This window comes from Tachysurus fulvidraco, chromosome 21 (genome assembly GCF_022655615.1).
Source record: "Tachysurus fulvidraco isolate hzauxx_2018 chromosome 21, HZAU_PFXX_2.0, whole genome shotgun sequence".
NCBI classification, from domain to species: Eukaryota; Metazoa; Chordata; class Actinopteri; order Siluriformes; family Bagridae; genus Tachysurus; species Tachysurus fulvidraco.
The window spans coordinates 193,418-217,500 of record NC_062538.1 but is presented as its reverse complement, the minus strand read 5'-3'; the positions used below and the strand labels follow the sequence as shown (position 1 = coordinate 217,500).

Below are 24,083 nucleotides of genomic sequence, written 5' to 3'. Positions count from 1 at the left end.
CAAGGCCTGTCTCTAAAATGTCATTTTGGTTTGATTTATATTTCATCGTTTCAGGTCACTATTTTAAACACAAGTCTAATCACACGGCCTCGTTATGGCTGCAGAGAAACCTCATGATCTTCATCTTCATGATCATCCATACATCTGTTTTATACAACACAGGTTTTGTGCCTGTGAGTAAACAGAGTACAGAAAGATGTACAGACATAAAGTGGAGATTATGGAAAAGGTCACATCTCTCCATCAGAACATTTGTGCTCCACACAACACGTCTCCATCAGAACATTTGTGCTCCACACAACACGTCTCCATCAGAACATTTGTGCTCCACACAACACGTCTCCATCAGAACATTTGTGCTCCACACAACACGTCTCCATCAGAACATTTGTGCTCCACACAACACGTCTACATCAGAACATTTGTGCTCCACACAACACGTCTCCATCAGAACATTTGTGCTCCACACAACACGTCTACATCAGAACATTTGTGCTCCACACAACACGTCTACATCAGAACATTTGTGCTCCACACAACACGTCTGTACATCAGAGGGAATTTGAATGTAGTTTATTTTGCTGTATGAAAATGAGGAAATGATGTCAGATCTGATTCCTTCCCTGTTGATGAATGGATTCTTTGTTGGTATCTGAAATTGTTGTTGTTGGTGGTGGTGGTGGTGGTGGTGGTGGTGGTGGTGTTCCGTCTCTCTGGAAGTCTGATCCTCACCACAGTTTGTGTCTGTTATCTGATTCTCTTCCAGCTCCATGACAAGTTTGAGCAGCTGAAGCGCATGCACCAGGAGGAGAAGAGGAAGGTGGAGGAGAAGAAGAGGGACCTGGAGGAGGAGATGAATGCCTTCAACAGGAGGAAGGTGGCGGCTGAGACGCTGTCACTCTCACAGCCGCTAAAGAAGGACAAGGACAAGAAGAAGTGAGTGATTCTTATTTATTTATTTATTTATTTATTTATTCATTCATTCATTCACGCCCCCCCCCCACACACACACACTGAATCCACTCCATGTTTCATTTCTCTTTTATTTTGTCATTCATTTTGAGTTTTTTTTGTCACTTTCTTTTCTTTTCAGTTAATTTATGAGCACGACATCAGGCTGAACCTGGACTTGTCCTCCATCGCCATAGCAACATCGCCATTTTAATTTTTCCTGCCATTTCCTCATTGACCTTTTTGTAAACGGACCAAAGACCCTTCCAGGGACATCAGACAGTCCATCAGACGTGCGGTCTGATTGTAAGGACCCACTTTCCTATTGTGGTGCCATTTTTTTTTTAACTTTTGACTGTTGGACCATTTACATTTTGTTCTCTTATATTTTTTATATTATATTCCTGTATTTTCCGCCATCATTATTGTTATTATTGCTGTTCTAGCAGTGAAATGATGGGATCTTGATGGAGTTAATGGAGTGTGTTTGTTTCTCTGTCTTTAAATGTTTTTTATAGCTGAACGCAGGTCGTGTGTGAGTCAGATCAGTGTTGGGTTTAAGATCTGAGCCAAAATCCTACAGCAATAAGAACCAGAACAAAACTGTTCCACATTTATTTAGCTAAATGTTCTCTAGAAGGGTCACAGCCTCTATTGTCTGTTTTAGTAGCTTGGAGATAATGTATGCACATTTCTGTCTGGTGTTCAGCTTAGTGTGTTTAAGCTCTGCAGATGATGATGATGATGATGATGATACTCAAGCCATAAAGCTGAGGGAGAGGAGCTGTGGGACATCTAAACCACATCAGGCACATGTTTTTTTTAAGCTTACTGTATTCTCAGAGGATTCAAATAAATATAAACCCTTATTAATGTGCTGAATGTCTGAGCTTCACTTCACTGACTGTAAACACACAGCTTTAAGCTGCTTTAATAAAATGATGCTTTCATTCCTTTTTTAAACAGAGCTTGCAGTACAAAAGTCTCTGACTTTTATTTGAAATATTAATAATTATTTATTTTAAAATACAAACACTGGCTATAAAACTGCACATTATTCACCTGACACCTTCTCACACCAGTTTAACTTCAGTTTATTGCTCTTTTTCTGCTCTTTCTGAGAGCTTTGTACACTGAACAAAAGGTCAACTAAAGCTGAGCTGCGTCTCTGTGTGAGTTTCTAAACACTAAACTGTTACTGGGTTACGTTATAAATCCACAAGTCGTCTTTAGCGTCGTCGTCTTTAGCGTCGTCGTCTTTAGCGTCGTCGTCTTTAGCGTCGTCGTCTTTAGCGTCGGCGTCTTTAGCGTCGCCGTCTTTAGCGTCGGCGTCTTTAGCGCCGGCGTCTTTAGCGCCGGCGTCTTTAGCGCCGGCGTCTTTAGCGTCGTCGTCTTTAGCGTCGTCGTCTTTAGCGTCGTCGTCTTTAGCGTCGTCGTCTTTAGCGTCGGCGTCTTTAGCGTCGGCGTCTTTAGCGTCGGCGTCTTTAGCGCCGGCGTCTTTAGCGTCGGCGTCTTTAGCGTCGGCGTCTTTAGCGTCGGCGTCTTTAGCGTCGTTCAGGTGTCATTAACATAGGTTAATTAACATGGTGATAAGTTATGAAAGGAGAATTCCTTACTCGGTATTCACTCGTCCTTCCCCAGCTACAGACATGAATGTTACCCCACTCTGGGGTAAGTTACCCCACTCTGATCATCACCTGGTATCCTTCACCATCACTCTCCCGATTCTCTTTCTCTTACCTGTTGTAAGCTCCACTCTGTTTCCACTTCTTCTGTAGCTTCTGACACTCCTTCATCTCTTCCTGATCCTGACTCCTCCTCACTAACCCTTTTCTCAGCCCATGGGTAAGTTGTCTGTTGCTATCTCTGTTCTCTGTCCACTAAAACCAAGAAAACTTCTTGTTCTGCTCCTTGGCTTTCAAAGTGAACTAAGATCATCTGAGAGAAAGTGGAAGAAATCACAACTTGGTGCAGATCTTGACTCTGACCGAACACTCCTGGCCAAGTTCTCTTCAGACGTCACTTCTGCCAAGACTTCCTTCTACAAGGAAAAGCTTGAAGCTTTGGCACAAGACCCTCGGAAGCTCCACAACATCATCTCAACCCCCAGCTCCTCTTCCTTCATCCTCCCTGACTGCAGAAGACTTTGCTTCTTTTTACACCAAGAAGATTGAGAAAATCTGCAGGACCTTCACTTCTGCCCCGACTGCACCTACATCTCAGTCAGGATTCCTCACTGCATCGTTGTCACATTTCTCAACCATAGCAGCAGAAGAGATTTTACAACTCCTTCAGTCTTGCAATCCTACCACCTGCCCATTGGATCCACTCCCTACCACTATGCTACAGACCATCTCACAAGACCTCCTGCCCTTCATCACCACTAACATCTGGTCATGTGAAACTACCTTCAAGAGAGCAAGGGTGATTCCCATCCTGAAGAATCCTGCTCATCAGACATCAGTAACTACAGACCGGTATCACTTCTCTCATTTCTTTCAAAAATTCTTGAACACATTGTCTATAATCACCTGTCTGTCTGTCTGTCTGTCTGTCTGTCTGTCTCTCTCAGAACAACCTCCAAGACCCCAACCAGTCTGGCTTTAAAGCAGCTCACTCTACAGAGACAGCCCTTTTGGATGTCTCTGAGAAGCTACATACTGCTACATCAGCCAAACTGTCATCCATCCTTATCCTCCTTGACCTTTCAGCAGCGTTTGATACGGTCAACCACAAGACTCTCTTATCCACCCTCAGGAGTCTTGGGATTTGTGGATCAGCTTGGGAATGGTTCGCTTCCTACTTGGAAGGACGCTCATATCAGGTAACATGGAGGGGAGTGACATCTGCTCCACGCAGACTCTCCACTGGCGTCCCACAGGGCTCAGTACTTGGTCCTCTTCTTTTCTCCCTGTATACTCACTCTCTTGGTGAAGTTATTTCATCACATGGGTTCTCTTACCACTGCTATGCTGATGATACACAACTTATCTTCTCTTTCCCACCCTCAGATGCCACAGCTTCTGATCTCAGCATGTCTGGCAGAAATTTCATCATGGATGACTGCTCATCAGTTAAAGCTCAATCCTAGCGAAACTGACCTGCTGGTCATCAGGTGATTCATCTCTAGGTTATGATCTTACAATATTCCTGTATAATGTTCTGATCTCACAGCTCGCATCTTTGGGGTAACCATGGACAATCACGTGTCCTTTTCCTCACATGTTGCTAATGTGACTCGCTCAAGTCGGTTTCTTTTCTACAACATCTGAAGGATTCGGCCATTTTTCTCCACACAGGCTGCTCAGGTACTTGTTTCCTCCGGGTACTCCGGTTTCCTCCCCCGGTCCAAAGACATGCATGGTAGGTTGATTGGCATGTCTGGAAAATTGTCTGTAGTGTGTGTGTGTGTGTGTGTGTGTGAGTGTGAGTGAATGAGAGTGTGTGTGTGCCCTGTGATGGGTTGGCACTCCGTCCAGGGTGTATCCTGCCTCGATGCCCGATGACGCCTGAGATAGGCACAGGCTCCCCGTGACCTGAGAAGTTCAGATAAGCGGTAGGGAATGGATGAGAAACGATTTTAAACACAGCAGCCGAGTGGAATCTCTGATGACTTCAGTTAACTCCTCCTCATTCAGGTTTACTGTGGAAATGTCAAGCGTATCCTGGTCAGGATCTTTTTCAGAAATACACACACACACACACACACACACACACACACACACACACACACACACACACACACACACAATTCACCTACCTGCATAGTTTTGAATGTTGGATGAAACTGGAGAAGCCAGAAGACCCTCATATAATAAAACTTATGATTAAAAATAATTGATTCTTCTTCTCTGACTTTCCTGCAGTTTAGAGAAAAGTGAGCATCAGTCAGCTGCAGCTTCCTCCAGCTCCAAGATGATGATGACCAAAACCAGCGTAGAGCCACTGAAGTGTCAGAGCTGGTGGCAGTGCTGTACGTGTCTCGTCCACAACAACGCCTGGAAGGAAGGTTTCTTCTGACTGAAGGCCACAGAACTGCGACATCACAAGCTCAAACTGACAGAAACACACAAACAGCTGCTGTCATGAACTCAACAACACAAAAATGAGATAAAGCTCTTTCTTCTGCTTCTCATCTGCTTCTTCTGTCTGATGACCCGCATCTCCACACCTAACCCCACATCTCCACACCTAACCCCACATCTCCACACCTAACCCCACATCTCCACACCTAAACCCACATCTCCACACCTAAACCCACATCTCCACACCTAACCCCACATCTCCACACCTAACCCCACATCTCCACACCTAAACCCACATCTCCACACCTAAACCCACATCTCCACATCTCCACACCTAAACACACATCTCCACATCTCCACACCTAAACCCACATCTCCACATCTCCACACCTAAACCCACATCTCCACACCTAAACCCACATCTCCACATGGTCATTGAACCTGAAATGTAAAATGTTTAGTGCTTCTTCATCTCTCCCTGCTGTAAAAAGCCAATCAGAGCTAACAGCTCGACTCCGGTGTCCTGTTTGATGTATTTTGGTTTTTCTCACACACACACACACACACACACACACACACACACACACACACTCTCTCTCTTCGTATGTTAAGCTTCTTGGAGGGAACAAAGCAAAACAGGAATGTTGTGTGTCTGGGGGAAACGGAGACTTTCTCAATATTACGTTTTTTAATGAAAGATTTTTAATTCAAATATTTTTTGTTTATTTATTTATTTTTATTTTTTTTACTGGATTGTATTCACAAGATTGCAAATGATGGATATTTATTTAAAAGGGATCTGAGAATTTATTTTTCTATGCTATTAGCTATTTTTTCATTTCTTCACCAATTATTATTTAACTGAAGTATTTGACGGAGCGAGAAAAACGGATATGAATCATAAATATTTATTTAATTTATTTACTTTATCATTATATACATTTTTGTAAAAATCTCTCGAAAGTGAAAAGGTACTTTTAACTATTGTCTTTGTTGCTGGGACTTTTTGTCTTTAATAATGTGCCAAAGCTCAGTGTGTTTAAAACTTTCACAACAAACAACAACATTAATGATGAGCTCAAAACTTTACCAAGTCAAAGCTAACGGCTAACTGAGCTGTTTCACGTCGCATGAACTTGTAAATTGAAAGTTTTCTTCTTTTTGGGACTTTTCCTGTCATTGTTATTAATTAAAGCTCTACAGACAGTTTGTTTATGTGAAATATTTATAATTTCATCCTGACGTCATTATTATGAACCCGATCAGTGCCTTGACCAAATATATTTCCCACTGTTTCACTGCGTTAGCATGTTAGCATGTTAGCATATGGCAGCAGATCGTTCTTGGCTCAGGGCCAACTGACTAACTCAGTGCACATTCTAATGGACCAAGACGTTGTTTAGTAGCTTGTTTTAATCGTCTTTTAAAAAGAGATGATGTTTTCTCTTGTGCTTTTTTTTGTACGTTTGTGTTTAGTGCTAAAGGAGAATCTGAGGTGGAAAAATAACGTCAGCTTTTTTTGTTTTAACCTTCTAAATAAAGAACATTGCGGTCTGTTGTAAAGTTTTATTTCAGCTTCACAAAGACGACCCGCTCCATCAGACCCTTCATGACCGACTGTGCGATGTTCATGTGAACTTCTGCTACAAGAACAAAAAATACACTTTATTTAAACGCCTGAACTTTAAGAAAACATATTTGTTTTTAAATCCTCTAAAAGTCCAGGATTTCTTTTATGTCTAAAGTTTGCTGCATTCCATAATATTTCAGCTTCACATCTAATCACATTTATTAAACATTCGCAAAAACATTTTATGTGAAAACAATCAGGTTGTAAGGAATGGATTGGTTTTTCTCCCTCAGTGCAGTTGGATCGTTGGGTCTGAAGACGTTTATTCATCTTTTCTGACTGAACTTTTACCTGTAACACAAACCACAGGTATATACAGTATATATTAACACACTGGACACGGAGACGATCACCTCCATCTCTCTCTCTCTCTCTCTCTCTCTCTCTCTCTCTCTCTCTCTCACACACACACACACACATATACCTATAATAGGTAAGTGATCAGTTTCAATATTTGTAACTATTGAAAATAAAGTGGTTTTAGGTTAAATAAACTAACATTTTAACATTTAATTTTATTAGGTTATTTACATATCACGTGACTTTTCTGTAACGCCGAATGAGACCGTCAATTTGGGCGACATCTAGCGGACCATCAGAGGAATTACGCTACTTATAAGATCAAAATAAAAACCAGAGATTGAAAATTACTCAAGTAAATAATTCATAAAGTGAAAAACTACTTGAGTAAAATACTTTACTGAATTTATTTTTACTTGGCTACATCTATAAATGTTCTATACCTGAGGAACTTTTTGAAAAATGAAGGAAATGAACAGTGATCATAATCTTTATTATCAACATGATATAAATAAAAGCTGTGTGGCTAAGTTAACTTTGTACATTAGTAAATTTACTAGCTAGCTCATGTTTCTTGCTCCATAATAAGCTCTGTAATAAAATCTACCCACATACTTTATCCTGAGTTACCAACACACTGCAGCAGCTCTTATATTAGTGCTTTAACTCTCTTCATTTGAATATTTTGATTTAATTGTAATAGCCAATAAAGGCTTTTCTAGTGACTATTGAGAAAGGTATGAATAATGTTGGACATGCCACTTTCTGTTCAGATATAAATAAAAGACGAGTAATAATTTTTTCCACAATGATGCCTCTTGTACATCGTCTTATTATCTTCTGGGAGACGCCAGTGTCATTTCTAATCAAGAACAAACTTGCTGGTTGAATAAAAGTAACTAAGTCAGAATTTGCCGGGTGGTGGTGGTGGTGGGGGGGTTGTGAATGATTTTGGGCATGACCATTTATAAAATGTTTTTTACAAAATATTCAAAAGAACAAATTTTTGGATTTTGTCAAAAACTTTTTTTTTTTTTTTTTTTACATCTCCTACAAACAACAAAAAAATCTTCATGCCAACAAAATTTATCAAAAGAATTTGGCACACAACCGTTTACTTCATATCACAACAAGAGATAAACAAATACACCAAACACCTTGTACTCACATACAGTGTCATAATTTACATCTTTATTTGTTAAACTAAAACAGTTTGTAACAGTTGAAGCAAAAAAAAAAGCCTATAGATAGATTTATACATAAGATACAGCTTTGAGTCCTGCGGAGCAATTTCAAAAACTATTTACAAAAAGAGAACATTTACAAAACCGAGCCTGGTATCAACATCTATAAAGAAAAATAATTACCAATCACCTTATTGCTCTTAAACCTCAGTCTGGCGACATGTGAAGTCCTTAATGCGTTATATAAAGAGACCATAATAACAATAATAATAATAACAATAATAACATACATAGGGAAGTAAAGTTTAGGCACAATGTTGGCATTAAATGCCTTGAAGCCAACAGAAGCACTGATCTCCTCACCACCATACCAGTGATGGCACCCTTATGTTTAAAAAGCTTGGCAGAAACGTTCTAGACTATTAACCACTATATTATTAAGACGTTCCTCAAAAGAAGCTCCCATTTTCACAAGTTAGCACAAGTTCCTATGCTGTTGCTGACACGGAGCTTCTGCTCTCTCTAGTACTGAAACTGCAGGAGTTTTACTTCCACTGGATAGAGACATGGATCGTCACCTCCGGACCTATTCAAGGGACAGGGGGTGTGGGTGGGGCGGGGGGAGTGTGTGTGTGTCCCCACCCAGGACAAAGTGTATGCAGTGCATTTCCTTCAGAAGTACAGTAAATCTAATATAGCTCTCATTTTATATTTTATATATATATATATATATATATATATATATATATATATATATATATATATATCGACATCACAAAGAAATAAAGGACAAAATATTTATCAATAAGGGTCACCTCTGCTACGAGCGCCAGCTACGAGAGCTACGAGCATCAGCACGTCAGCTACGAGAGCCTGCAACGAGAGATACGAGCGTCAGCACGTCAGCTATGAGCGTCAGCACGTCAGCTACGAGAGCCACAAGTGTCAGCACATCAGCTACAAGCATCAGCTACAAGAGCTATGAGCATCAGCACATCAGCTACAAGCGTCAGCACGTCAGCTACGAGAGCTACAAGCGCCAGCACGTCAGCTACGAGAGCTACAAGCGTCAGCACGTCAGCTACGAGCGCCAGCACGTCAGCTACGAGAGCTACAAGCGTCAGCACGTCAGCTATGAGAGCTACGAGCGCCAGCACGTCAGCTACGAGCCCATACCAGCATGTGAAGGAAAAAATGGCCAATTTAAAATAAACTTGTCTTTATGTTTTAATCTCAGGTGTCAGAAAAAGAAACCTCTTTTGCACAGCAAAATCCCTCTCCCATAAAGCACCATGTGTGTATAAATTAAAAATCTTGGTTCAATGGATTGTTTGGTTTGTTTGTTTGAGGTATTTCTATGTTTTCTTTAATGTGATATGAAGTTTTCCCCATACAGCAGTCGTAATGCTTCACGTAACAGTATGTAGAGTGAACAGAAAATTAACCCTCATTAAAAAAAAGGCATAAAAAGTTGGAATAAATCCCACACAAATATTACTGATAGAAGCATAAAATAAACATAAAATAAAAGTTTCTCAAAAGGGTCAAACACACACACACACACACACACACACACACACACACACACACACACACACACACACACACACACACCTTATGATCAGCAGGAAACCTAGAAGCATGTCTGTGACTCACAATCTGTTATAAAATAATAATCTACAATAACACTAACATCATCAGGCACCAGCAGAAATCTCAACAAAAGCACATGGCGAAAAAGTTATAAATACAACTAGAGAAAATATATTTATGTCTTTCATGAAAAAGGAAAATTCCTTTTTTGGTTATGATAGTGTGTGTGACCTGAGTCCCTCCTGCCCCTGTGTGTGTGTGTATAAAGTATTAATGTTCAGTGAATAGGAAGAACAGATTGTAGAAGCCCTACAGCTGTTTGGTCGTCCAGCTTCTTATTCAGAGGTGTTTTATTTCCACTCTGAACTCTAACTCACAGAGAACCTACAGAACACATAAGAGAGAAAAATCAACACATGAACAACTGATTTTACTGTAAAAAATACAGGTCAGAGGTCACAAACTTTAGCTCAGCCTTTAAACAGTGTGGCAGGTTTCTACATGTTCACACACAATAAACAATAGACACGAGTGTATTTTTCTCTTGAGACGCATGAGACAAGAACAGAAGAGTGAGACTGAGTAACATGGACCTCTGCACCCTTTCGAGGATGTGACTGATCATCTTGTCTGTGATCCCAGGGCAGATGTCCTCAGCAGCATAAAGACTCTTCTCCAGATCTTCTATCACACTCCTCCTCGTGTCTCCATCCCTGTGCTGCAGCTTCAGCTACAGGAAAATACACAGTGGCAAATAAATTAATAAATAAAGGTCAGAGAGAGAGAGAGAGAGAGAGAGAGAGAGAGAGAGAGAGAGAGAGAGAGAGAGAGACAGAGACAGAGAATGAGCGAGAGAGACAGAGAGAGAGATAGAGAGACAGAGAGAGAGAGACAGACAGAGAATGAGCGAGTGAGAGAGAGAGAGAGATAGAGAGAGATAGATAGAGAGATAGAGAGAGAGAGAGATAGAGACAGAGAATGAGCGAGTGAGAGAGAGATAGAGAGAGACAGAGAGAGAGAGAGAGAGATAGAGAGAGAAAGCACAATTATATTAATTGGAGTATCAGTGATCATGACATTAAAGCACTGCTGCAGTATAAACACAAAACAACACACAAAGCAAACACACGTTAGTGTTCAGGTGAAGGTCAGGGGTGTGTGTGTGTGTGTGTGTGTGTGTGTGTGTTAGTGTCAGAGTGTTGGTGCATTACGAGGTGACGATCTCTTACCTCTGAAAACACGGGACTTATAACCGTGGACAGACTGGCAGACTTCTTTTGTACCACTTGGTCCTGATGTGAAAACAAGTGAAGTTCAGTGGAATAAAAGAAAGGTCACATCCACATGTTCAGGTTCAGTAGAGAATCTTTAACAGTGGACATTGTCTCAGAGCTGCTGTACTAAAGACATCAGAATAAAGATGTAGTAATGTGTGATTCTTACAAGAGACACCACACCGTTGGGCTGTTTGTCAGGCTTCTTACGGACAGTAGTGAAGGACCACTCAGGGGACTGGTCACTTTCTTTATTGTTCGACTCTCTGTAATAAACAGCAGACCATTATAAACCTGTCATGTCTGTAAATGTCACTTACTGACCTGATGACGGGATTAACACTCAGTAACACTCAGCCATTAACACTCAGTAACACTCAGCCATTAACACTCAGCCATTACAGTTTTTTTGGATTGCTTAAGCACGATTTTCAAAACAGGGCCCGTGTTTTCAAAACACTACACACAATTAGCACAACCACACACACAATTAGCACAACCACACACACAATTAGCACAACCACACACACAATTAGCACAACCACACACACAATTAGCACAACCACACACACAATTAGTAAAACACTACAGATCCCTTGCATAATTAAACACTCTTGTAAAAACTATACACTTCTGTTTAAAAACCACCCTTTGTTACCAAACACACACGTGTCACATTACTATACTCTGTTTGCACGAGTTACACTCCGCTGTGATAAACCTACAACACTTTTAGCACTTTTACTTCCCTATGATTAGAGTAGGCTACCATCAATAAAGTACAAATATAATGTAAATTCACCAAACACTACACAAGATTAATGTTGCAGACTGAAGAAACTCATTTATTTGTCAACACGCCCAAAATGTTCACATGTACTCTAAGTTTATGGTAAAAAATACAAACAAAACTAGACATTGTCTCTTCGCCTAGTTGGATCTGGCCAGAGAATTTCATCAACATCGCAGGCAAAGTTGTCATTAGCAAGACACCTTGGAAAGAAACGTCGTGAATGACGAATCCATCCTTGCATTGCTGCTACCTCCATCTGGTCACAGGCCTCCTCCATGGCTTAGATGAGGGGTACCTCAGCCTGGAGACGGAGATCATATACCTTCCACCGCCATGCCGAGAAAAACTCTTCTGTAGGGTTGAGGAATGGAGAGTATGGTGGAAGATATAGGACGGTGAAATGTGGATGTTGCTGAAACCAGTTGTGAACCAGAGCAGAGCGGTGGAAAGACACATTGTCCCAAACAACAATGTATTGCATATGATCGATTTGATTTGCTGCTGTTATCTTGTGCAATTGGTCCAAGAATGTAAGTATGAGTGCTGTGTTGTAAAGGCCCATATGGGCATGGCGGTGGAGGACTCGCTTCTGTGTAATGGCTGCACACAGTGTTATATTACCCCCACATTGCCCTGGGACATTGACTATAGCCCTGAGGCCAAAGATGTTTCTTCCACCCCTTCGTGTTCTCGTCAGGTTGAACCCAGCCTCATCTACGTATATGAACTCATGCTGGATCTCCTCTCCATCCATTCGTAAAACTCTCTGAGGAACAGTGTCATGCAAAATTGTGTAGTTCAGTGTAGATATGATGTTGATATGATGATATTTTTACAACACACTGTACCTATTTTCCAGTCGAAATGTTATCACACTTGCCACCGTGTATCGGCTTAGATTTGTCTGTACTCGCAGTCCAGCGTCCCTCAGCGTCAGGCCGCGGGTGACAACGTGGTCAATGAGTGTTGTGTGGATCTCATTTGTCAGATTCGGTCCTCTTTGAGCACCTTCTTGTCTTCCTCTACCTCTACCTCTACCACTACCTCTACCTCCAGCATGGCCTCCATCTCTTCCTCTTCCTCTGTTGATTCCTCCTCTGTTGATTCCTCTTCCTCCCCTTCCTCCTCCTCCCTCTCGTTCTCCTCCTCGTCTTACTCTTTCTCTGACTCTTTACATTGTGCTTGAAGACCTATGAACTCACCTGCTGCTTTTTATATTCAATTCAAGTTCAATTCAATTTAAGTTTATTTGTATAGCGCTTTTTACAATAGAAATTGTCTCAAAGCAGCTTTACAGAACATAAACACAGAGCAGAAGGTAAACATATATTATAGTGCTTATACACCTGATCGGTGTGTCTACAATGAAGCACACGAGTGTTTACACACCTGATGACTGTGTTGACCCGACTGGTTGGACGCTGCAGTAATTTGACAGTCAGTGCTTTGGTATTGCAAGGAAGTGACTTCATGATAGATTTTTGTGTGTAATGTGTGTTTAGTGTTTTGCAAATCACTGTGTGTAGAGTTTTGCAACAAGTGTGAGGTTGACAATGTGCTTATAGTTGTGCAAATATGGGCTGATGTTTTGCCTCTTGAGTGTAAGGTTTTGCTAATAGTGTACTACTGTTAATTTTAGTGTGTAAGCAATCCAAAAAAACTGTAACACTCAGTAATACTCAGTAATTAATACTCAGTAATACTGACGGACATCTTGACACGTACTGAAAGTAAACTACACAAACCGTGGTGTGAGGTTCATTACTCCTGTAAACCATTTAATTACCCCAGGACCAGTAAACTAAAAAGGGAACCAGGACCATCACAAACTGGATGTTTAGGTGATTCATTATAAAAGGCTTTCTAATGATCAATATGATTAACAAGATTTGTCAAGTGTTAGATTCAACACTTTGTTTTAAGTTGCTAGACCAGATAATAGACTTAACACCTGAGCAGATCCCAGTCCCAGAGACAGAGTGATCAGACTCCAATCAAACCATGTGAACATCACTGAACATTGTGGCAGTTTAACATCATGTATAATATCATGAGACAATAAAATCCTAAAGTTTAAATGTCACTCTACTCACGAGTCAGAGTCTGAGTCAGAGTCTCCATCACTGTGTCCTTCAGCTTTCCAGCGCTTCAGCCTGTCGATCAGCTCGGTGAGGTACGACGTCTTCTTAGCATTCTTTACAATGAACTTGTGCTTCAGTAACTCCTTAGCAGTTGGTCTCTGTGTGCATGTGTCAGAGAGAGAGAGAGAGAGAGAGAGAGAGAGAGAGAGAGAGAGAGAGAGTGTGTAAGAGAGTGTGTGTGAGAGAGAGAGAGAGAGTGTAAGAGAGTGTGTGTGTGAGAGAGAGAGAGAGAGAGAGAGAGAGTGTGTGTGAGAGAGTGTGAGAGAGAGAGAGAGAGAGAGAGAGTGTGTGTGTGAGAAAGTGTGTAAGAGAGTGATTTTGTGTGAGAAACAGTGAGAGAGATGGGGGAAAGAGAGAGAGAGAGAGAGAGAGAAAGAGTGTAAGAGAGTGTGAGAGAGAGAGAGAGTGTGTGTGTGTGTGTGAGAAAGTGTGTAAGAGAGTGATTTTGTGTGAGAAAGTGTGTGTGTGTGTGTGTGTGAGAGAGAGAGAGAGGGAGGTTCAAAGGATTAACTTAAATACTTTATACTAAATGATTATAACTTAAAATATAATGAACTCTTCTGGTGATATGATGATGTAATGCATTAGGGTACTCATGTGGGTACTCATGTGGGTACTCATGTGGGTACTCATGTGGGTACTCATGTGGGTACTCATGTGGATACTCATGTGGATACTCATGTGGGTACTCATGTGGATACTCATGTGGATACTCATGTGGATACTCATGTGGGTACTGATGTGGGTACTGATGTGGGTACTGATGTGGGTACTGATGACACTAAACATTATCTGTTTACTATAAAACATTCTGACCGTCAGAGTTAAAGCAACAGGAGTAATTTCTTTCTCCCCAAGAAGATTTAACTGAATTTACATTTCCGTCAGAGGTGTGTGTGTGTGTGTGTGTGTGTGTGCGCATGTGTGTTTGCTTGCTTACAAATGCAGGGTCTTTGTTCAGACACGACTCCACAAACTCCTTGAAGGTCTTGGAGAAGTCACCGTTGAGGGTGGGGGGGGTGTTCTTGGGGATATGAAACAGAACCCTCATGGGATGCATGTCTGAGTTGGGCGGCTCTCCTTTAGCTAGCTCAATAGCAGTGATGCCCAGGGACCAGATATCAGCCTGGAAAACACACACAATTAACACGCTGAGCATCAGGTTCAGCAGATGTCGCTTGTTAGTTTACTAAACATCATGTGGACAAGACAGAGGACTACTGGGGACATCATTTGTGGAGGATTGGATCCAAAATCAAACTTATGAAATCCATCATAAGAATATTATATGGTCTGTACAACATGTTGATGTTAGTAACATGCTTTAAGCCTGTGTTGCTGCACATGGACCAGGACCATGCCATCAGAGACGGAACAATGAATTCAGATTACACCAGTGATCTCTAAATGAACACGGCAGGACAGCTGACCATGAAATGAATCTCAAGAGTCAATGGATCACACACCGATAGATCATATACCAATAGATCATACACCAATGGATCACACACCGATAGATCATATACCAATAGATCATACACCAATGGATCATACACCAATGGATCATACACCAATGGATCATACACCAATGGATCATACACCAATGGATCATACACCTGATATTTGCCACACACAGGTGCGCGCACACACACATACACACAGGTGCGCGCACACACACATACACACAGGTGCGCGCACACACACATACACACAGGTGCGCGCACACACACATACACACAGGTGCGCGCACACACACATGCACACAGGTGCGTGCACAGACACACATACACACACATACACACAGACACACATACACACTGGTGCGCGCACACACACAGGTGCGCGCACAGACACACATACACACAGGTGCGCGCACACACACATACACACAGACACACACACAGGCGTGGAAATTAACAGTCTATGTTACTTTTACATTCAGTCTTTTATGTGTTTACTGTGTAAATAAACACACTGACTGAATCGTACCTTGGAGTCGTAAGCAGATTGCTGAATGACCTCAGGAGCCATCCAGAACGGCGTTCCCACAAACGTCTCCCTTTTGATCTGCGTGTCCGTGAGCTGCCCCGCCACACCAAAGTCTGCCAGCTTCACCTCACCAGACTCGGACAGGAGCACGTTGGCGGCTGTAAACAGCGAACACGACACACACGTGAGTGAGAGCAAGAAAACACAGAAGAACAGAATGAAGAGCGAGCTTTAAGGCTGTGTGTGTTTACTGTGTGTGGATTTATTAAAAGGAGTAAACATCACTGTTAGTAAACAAGTGTTAATGTGGACCTCGTTAAAAAGCTTCATATTAAACCTCCGTCACTTTGAGACAGCTAAAGGAGGAAATGAAAGTTTCCTTAATAAGTGAACGTATGTTTAAGGTTAGCGTGTCTGCAGCTCTGACTCAGTGTACTGGATGCATCGTGCTGGATGCAGAGCTGATGTGAAACACGACGTGTTCCAGTCTGACTCACACTAAACACACATTTTACACACTTCACATCCTCAGACTACAGATTTTAAAACACTGGATCAGTTGTTGTCCGGCGTAACAGAGTGGTGATCTGTGATCAGGAACAAGTTACTCTGATCACCAAATCCCCTTTTCCCCCCAACACATGTGAATGGGATCAAGGCCCTGGCCCTTTACTGCACGTTCACCTGATCCCCATACAGCTGTGAGTGATTCCTGACCTACACAGATGGTATCTACTGTATTACTCCTCCTCTACTGTCCTTACACCTGAATATAAACTGTTTATCTTGTAATATAAGTTTTAGAGTGATAAATCACACCCACTCATTAGTAACACTTTTAGTAATATTATTACTCCAGCACAACACTGGTGACCTGCTGCTCCTCATCTGGGTTCTGTTCCTATTCATCAGGATTCAGACGTTGTACAAATATTCTCACTGTTTATATTAACTGAATAACTTGAATGAAAGTGAAGATCTCTGTGGATCTCGTGCACTGTTTCACGTGCACTGTTTCACGTGCACTGTTTCACGTGCACTGTTTCACTCAGCCGAAAATGAATTAACACACACAAACTATTTAACTATTTAACACTGAGTGCTAAGTTCAGTGTGTGTGTGTGTGTGTGTGTGTGTGTGTGTGTGTGTGTGTTGGACTGACAGGAGCTCAGTGAACACACTGCTGATTAAACCACACTACAGTCTTTCACTGTAATTGCCTTTAGAAATGTTAAACATTACCATTACACTTAAAGGTTAAACTATGCAGTTATTTATGTGGGTTATTTATTAACAGGTGGTTGCTATGGGATTGTTGCTAGGGTGGGATTGGGCGGAGTAACGCAGTTTGTCATCAGTCTGAATGAACAGAGCCTCGATTTGTATGTAATGTCTCAATAATTAAATGAAGCAGAATAATATCTGTGGCTCATTTGTTTGTTTGTGTTCACTTTGTTTACTTTTAGGACTTGTGTGAAAATCTGATGTATTGGGTCATATTTACAGGGAAATATAGGACACTCTCTTTCTCTCTCACACACACACACACACACACACACACACAAAATCAAACTTCTGCTCTCTCCCTAAAACACACACAATTCCCACAGAGAATCTAAACAGAAAAAAGGAGAAGATGAAGAACAGACGCTGGCTCTGAATTAATAAACACAAATGAAACGTGATCCAACTCCATCCTGCTCATGAACACACACCCATGTCTCTGCGCCTACTTTATCTCAGTGTTCCTGATATTTGCCATGAACAGGTGGAAAGAAGATTCCTGTCCTATTACATTTCATCTCTAAATGATCAAGAAAAAGCTGAAAGAGAAAACAAACATCAGCATCACAACAGTGCAGCTATTCACAGTGCAGTCTGACCTCAGGAGCACCTTCACAGTCCTGAGCAAACAAGAGCTAAAGCAAAAAGCCTGGAAAAACAAACCAGTCACACCCACCTGCCTTTACCACACACACACACAAATACACTCAACACACACACACACACAGATGTACACACACGTACAAGCACAGACAGACAGACTCACAGACGTGTACACGTACACACACAGATGTACACACACACAGACGTACACACACACACACGTACACACACACACACAGACGTACACACACAGACAGACGTACACACACAGACGTACACACACACACACAGACGTACACACACACACACAGACGTACACACACACAGACGTACATGCACACAGACGTACACGCACACAGACGTACACGCACACAGACGTACACGCACAGACAGACAGACACACGCGTACACGCACAGACAGAGAGACACACACAGACGTGTACACACACAGACGTACACACACAGACACAGACGTACACACACAGACACAGACGTACACACACAGACACAGACGTACACAGACACAGACGTACACACACACACAGACACAGACGTACACACACACAGACACAGACGTACACACACACACAGATGTACACAGACACAGACAGACACACACACAGACACACACACGTACACACCTTTGATGTCTCTGTGGATTTTTTTCTCAGAGTGCAGGTAGTCCAGGCCTTTTAGAATCTCCTTCAGCATGGTGGCTATCTGGTACTCATCAAATGGTCCGGCACGTAACTGTTACACAAACACCAAAACCTCTGTTAGCAGTTTACTCACTCTCGCGCGCATGCTCACTCTCTCACGCGCACTTGCACACATGCACACTCACACGCGCACAAACACGAAAGAACACGAACACAACCACCCACAAACCCACCGACCCCCACACAGAGAGAGATCTTACCAGATCCAGAGCTGATCCTCCACCAAGATACTCCATTATGATCCACAGCTTACTGCCCTGAATACAGAACATTTTAGATCTTCAGACAAACTATAAGGCACTCTCTCTCTCACACACACACACACACACACACACACACACACACACACACACACACACACACACACACACACACACACACACACACACACACACACACACACACACACACACACACACACACACACACACAGGCATGCACGCACACACACACACAGGCATACACACACACACACACACACACACACACACACACACACACACACACACAAACACACAGGCATGCACACACGGATACACTCTAAATGGTTAGAACACAGTAAGCTCTGACCTTCAGGTATGAGCCGTAGTACTTGGTGACATGTGGGCTGTCACACTGGCTCAGCACAGTGATCTCTTGCTGGATGTCCTCAATCTCATCCTCAGCCTCCTCCAAGTCGATGGTTTTGATGGCCACCACGTTCTGCGTGCGACGGTCAATACCCTTGAAAACCTCTCCAAACGACCCCTTACCAATGCGCTCCAGTTTAGTGAAGAGCTCCTCAGGATCTGCTCGAGGGTTCTGGAGAACAGGACGAGTTTATTCAGTGAGAAGGATTCGATAAGAGCTTCCAGAGCTTTTTTAATTATTATTTATGTTTTAATAAATATAAAGGTATTTTAAAAGTAATAAAGACACGCCTCCAGGGGGCGGGGCATTTACAGGACACACATTTACACTGAGGACAGTAGAGTTCATGCTGTCTATTAATTCAGTGTTTGGTAAATAATAATAATAGTGTGTAATAGTGAACTGTGTGTAATAGTGTGTAATAGTGAACTGTGCGTAATAGTGTGTAATAGTGTGTAATAGTGAACTGTGTGTAATAGTGAACTGTGTGTAATAGTGTGTAATAGTGAACTGTGTGTAATAGTGAACTGTGTGTAATAGTGTGTAACAGTGAACTGTGTGTAATAGTGTGTAATAGTGAACTGTGTGTAATAGTGAACTGTGTGTAATAGTGAACTGTGTGTAATAGTGTGTAATAGTGAACTGTGTGTAATAGTGAACTGTGTGTAATAGTGTGTAATAGTGAACTGTGTGTAATAGTGTGTAATAGTGAACTGTGTGTAATAGTGTGTAATAGTGAACTGTGTGTAATAGTGTGTAATAGTGAACTGTGTGTAATAGTGTGTAATAGTGAACTGTGTGTAATAGTGTGTAATAGTGAACTGTGTGTAATAGTGTGTAATAGTGAACTGTGTGTAATAGTGTGTAATAGTGAACTGTGTGTAATAGTGAACTGTGTGTAATAGTGTGTAATAGTGAACTGTGTGTAATAGTGAACTGTGTGTAATAGTGAACTGTGTGTAATAGTGTGTAATAGTGAACTGTGTGTAATAGTGAACTGTGTGTAATAGTGAACTGTGTGTAATAGTGTGTAATAGTGAACTGTGTGTAATAGTGTGTAATAGTGAACTGTAGTGAACTGTGTGTAATAGTGTGTAATAGTGAACTGTGTGTAATAGTGAACTGTGTGTAATAGTGTGTAATAGTGAACTGTGTGTAATAGTGAACTGTGTGATGACACACAGCAGCACAAACACAGTACACACCTACAGAAGACATGGAGCAATGATGATAAGTGAAACTAACACTGGTGTTGGTTCTTCTTACACATTTATATTACATGTTATATCTTGTTTTTTGAGTCAGGGTTTTGGAGAAAAGTCAAAAAGCGAGTTTTTCCCCTCATCAGGAGGAGACAGTTTGAGTTTGGTGTCTGTCTCCTGATGAGGGGAAAAACGGTTAAATGACTCACTTATCAGTCGACTCACAAGAACATGAGGGAGCTTCGTTTGTGCTCATACTGATTTATCAGCACTGCTCACATTACACAGCACTTCTGTTTTAGCAATCAACACGCACGTGCGTACACACACACACACACACACACACACACACACACACACACACACACACACACACACACACACACACACTTCAGGCTCCACTGTGGGAACATCACCAGGTGAATAAAATGAGGTGACTGAGAAACAACACACAGAGAGGACTTGAGTCACTGCAGGAAAACACTGGAGAGAATTCAGGGTTTATAACGTCTACAATAAATTTTATAATTTTAATAGAGTTTATTACTGAATATTCCTTTACAGCTGCACTGTGTGTGTACAATAATACACAGGACCTGATACAGAACCTGATAGAGAAACAAGGTCACCGTCTGTGTCTCAATATTCACACCTGAATCTAAACTGGAACTGGGCGTGGCCTCAACCTGAAAGGCTTTAATTAAATGTGAACACTTCCTGAAATAGTTCTAGAGTAAAATCATTATAAATTCCAGAACGGTGTGAACTGGGACACGTCCATGTCTCCGCACACACTAACACAATGTTTATAAACCATTGTTACAGAATATTTCATATAAGGATAAAACTTAAGTCCTAATTTAACAATTTACTTCATTAAACATTTTATTTTATAAAGTTCTTATTGTCATCCATCTACACTTATAGATTTAAGATATAGATTTTATTTCATTTTAACTTCAGATACATCAACATCAGATTCTTGTAGAAGATTGTTTAACTAAAAATGTCTTTACTTATGTATAATTATCTATTTATTTATTTATATTTGGTGACTAAGTTTAAAGCAAACGTTTAAACTACAGCAGTGTTTGTACAGTCGATGTCGTTCTGGGAAACGTACTGAAAATATTCACTAAAAATGAGAGAATCAGAATTTCCTTTGATGAGATTTTGTGGAAGTAAAAGCTGCACTTATGACATAAAATCACATTAAAATCTTAACACGTAACATTTGACAGAAATGATTAGAAGAATCAGGGTATATTTGTCAGATTTCAGCCCTGAGACTTGTTATTAAGTACAGAAATGTTCCAGCAGAAACACTCATTACAGTAGCATTAAAGTCCTTTATACAGTAAACCATCATTTAAAATGTTCAGTGATGCTGCAACTCTGTAGTCAGAAAAAACATCCAGAACTCTGGAAATGTAATGAAATCACTAATGATGTAAAGAGAAGCTTCTCTACTATATAATGTCTGATGATTAACATTTTAATTTGCTCAAACTGACTTAAGGAGTCTTCTTACATGGAGAACGTCTGTAAACCTTCACCTTAGAATTAAACCCAGTTTTGTTGATAATTCGCAACACTTCACACTTGGTGGGAACCCCGGAGCTCGTCGGGTACAGGAACCCCGGAGCTCGTCGGGTACAGGAACCCCGGAGCTCGTCGGGTACAGGAACCCCGGAGCTCGTCGGGTACAGGAACCCCGGAGCTCGTCGGGTACAGGAACCCCGGAGCTCGTCGGGTACAGGAACCCCGGAGCTCGTCGGGTACAGGAACCCCGGAGCTCGTCGGGTACAGGAACCCCGGAGCTCGTCGGGTACAGGAACCCCGGAGCTCGTCGGGTACAGGAACCCCGGAGCTCGTCGGGTACAGGAACCCCGGAGCTCCTCAGCCCTAATAAAGTGTTGGGATTCTCCTTCAACGTGTCAGTAAAAGTCTCTCCATAATCTCTTCAGAAGTTAGTTTAGATTGTGTGGGGGCGTGGCTTATAGGCTGTCAGTCAAACCCTTCTAACCCCACGTCACTCTGACGTCCTGCTTTAGAATGACAGGTTAAAACTGAAATCACAGTAAACAAGTGATTAACCCCATAAGCGCCCTGGGAGCTCCCTCAGAAGGTCCCTCACAAATCCTCTGACTAAATACGGAGGACTCGAACCGATCCGCATCAGTGACCAACAAACTAGTAAACAGGATAATTAGACGTCAGTAAGATAAATATGAGCTGAACTCAGAGGGGTTTTAAAGGGAAACGTAAATACAGAGGCTGTGGCGCCAGTGAACGCACCCTGGCTGTGTGCGCGTGCCCGCTGACAGGTGTTAAAAGCTGTTAAACCCGTTTAACAAACTGACAGAAATCCAGAACACACAGAAACAAACGATGTTAAGTAAATAATGGTGACGTATTAATGTACCAGTGTTAACCTAGATGACCAAATAAAAAAAAAGTTTAAAAAGAAAAGGAAATAAAACCTGACATTTACTGTGCTGGTGTCCAGGTAAGGGCGAGGGCCGTATTTACATTTACTACCCGTATTTAGTAAATCCCGCCTACTGCGTGAGGATTGGCTAGAAACGTCCCGCCCCCCGCGCTTGGACTGGCTACAATTAATAAGCTTGTTAAACGATTGGTTAGGAGTCCTTTAGTGGTAACTTCTAACCAATCCTTGCGCAGGACGCTACATTTTCAGGAAAAGAGGTAGGAAAAGAAATGTGAGGGGCCTTTGGTCGCCACCTTCTGAAACTTACCTGCATTCCGGGAACTTGAACAGCCACCGGTGACTGAGCCATGATCTGTCCTCAGGGGGAGAAAACAACACGTCCCCCGGCTGCCAAACTGTATAAAGTGTCGAGCTAACAAAAGTGTCTTTAGAGCTAGCGGACTAGGGCTAGGGTTAGCTTTAGAGTTAGCAGGTTAGCTTTAACCAACAAAAAGTTTTAACTTTCAGAATAAACGCGATGAGGCGTTACCATGGTTTCCTCCCTCACGTCTTACACCGCTTAAATAAATACCACGATATTGCAGTAAGCGTGTAAGAGACGGGACATTTCGCGTTTTTGTTGTTTATCCGGTTGTACAAACTTCAGCGCAGAGACGCCGCCGCCATGTTGGGAACCTGCGCTGGAACTTGTTTTCTCGGGTGGAGCCGCGCGCGCACTGTGGAGCGGTGACGTCACCTGGAGGCGAGTCGTTTTACCAGGAGCAAATGTGCCATTACTTCCTGATCCCTGTACAGGTGATGCCGTCATCGCGCGCGCGCGCACACACACACACACACACACACACACACAGTCTCTCTCTCACTCACACTCTCTCACTCGCACTCTCTCTCACTCACACTCTCTCTCACACACACACACTGTCTCTCTCTCTCTCTCTCACACACACTGTCTCTCTCTCACTCACTCTCTCTCTCTCTCTCTCTCTCTCACACACACACACTGTCTCTCTCTCTCTCTCTCTCTCTCTCTCACACACACTGTCTCTCTCTCACTCACTCTCTCTCTCTCTCTCTCTCTCTCTCTCACACACACACACTGTCTCTCTCTCTCTCTCTCTCTCTCTCTCTCACACACACACACGGGCAGAGTTTACTTTTCTATTACATAAGTTCAACATCATTTGCATACATGTAAATAAAAAAGCCTGCAACACGACACACAGCCTTTCCTCTCTCACCAGAAGTTTGTGTGTTGCGTTTCCTTGAAGCTACCTGAATGCAGTGACCCTGACCATCACACACACATGTGGTAC

The 24,083-nt window shown here is 42.1% G+C and overlaps 2 protein-coding genes across 5 annotated transcripts in view; one reads left to right on the top strand and one right to left on the bottom strand.

Annotated features, from left to right (window-relative positions):
• Positions 1-5,193, top strand: part of septin8a (septin 8a) — a 19,003-nt gene extending 13,810 nt beyond the window's left edge. Inside the window, exons 9-10 of one of the 2 annotated variants that reach the window (XM_027154327.2) lie at positions 767-936; positions 4,818-5,193. In XM_027154327.2, coding sequence (XP_027010128.1) covers positions 767-936; positions 4,818-4,971 — 324 coding nt within the window. In that variant the 3' untranslated portion in view covers positions 4,972-5,193. Of the gene's footprint in view, positions 1-766; positions 937-1,093; positions 1,830-4,817 lie in introns of those variants that run through there. The other variant, XM_027154328.2, reaches the window with a different exon arrangement.
• Positions 5,194-6,530: 1,337 nt separating this feature from the next.
• stk26 (serine/threonine protein kinase 26) lies at positions 6,531-23,460 on the bottom strand. Of its 3 annotated transcripts, none has more exons than XR_007139046.1 (12): positions 23,078-23,460; positions 19,057-19,287; positions 18,687-18,743; positions 18,409-18,517; positions 15,881-16,038; positions 14,832-15,017; positions 13,844-13,989; positions 11,127-11,223; positions 10,913-10,975; positions 10,277-10,413; positions 9,997-10,067; positions 6,531-6,897 (listed from the first exon to the last, which is right to left on the bottom strand). XR_007139046.1 is itself a non-coding variant. In XM_027154267.2 (11 exons), the coding sequence occupies exons 1-11, from the start codon at positions 23,117-23,119 to the stop codon at positions 10,052-10,054; spliced, it is 1,242 nt and encodes a 413-aa protein (XP_027010068.1). In that variant the 5' UTR covers positions 23,120-23,459; the 3' UTR covers positions 8,078-10,051. The 3 variants fall into 3 exon arrangements, 1 of the variants encoding a protein (XP_027010068.1); XR_007139045.1 differs by lacking the exon at positions 6,531-6,897 and adding an exon at positions 8,078-8,963; XM_027154267.2 differs by lacking the exon at positions 6,531-6,897 and having other exon boundaries at positions 8,078-10,067; positions 23,078-23,459.
• Between the last annotated feature and the right edge of the window lie 623 nt (positions 23,461-24,083).

What these genes read in the sequence shown, in the direction of transcription:
- stk26 (XM_027154267.2), bottom strand. Translation starts at nt 23,119, where the DNA reads ATGGCTCAGTCACCGGTGGCTGTTCAAGTTCCCGGAATGCAG. An exon ending in AATCTGCTTACGACTCCAAG is followed by an intron (nt 15,018 to 15,880) that starts GTACGATTCAGT and finishes TGTGTTTTCCAG; the next exon opens with GCTGATATCTGGTCCCTGGG. An exon ending in TCTGACTCAGACTCTGACTC is followed by an intron (nt 11,224 to 13,843) that starts GTGAGTAGAGTG and finishes TGTTTATTACAG; the next exon opens with AGAGTCGAACAATAAAGAAA.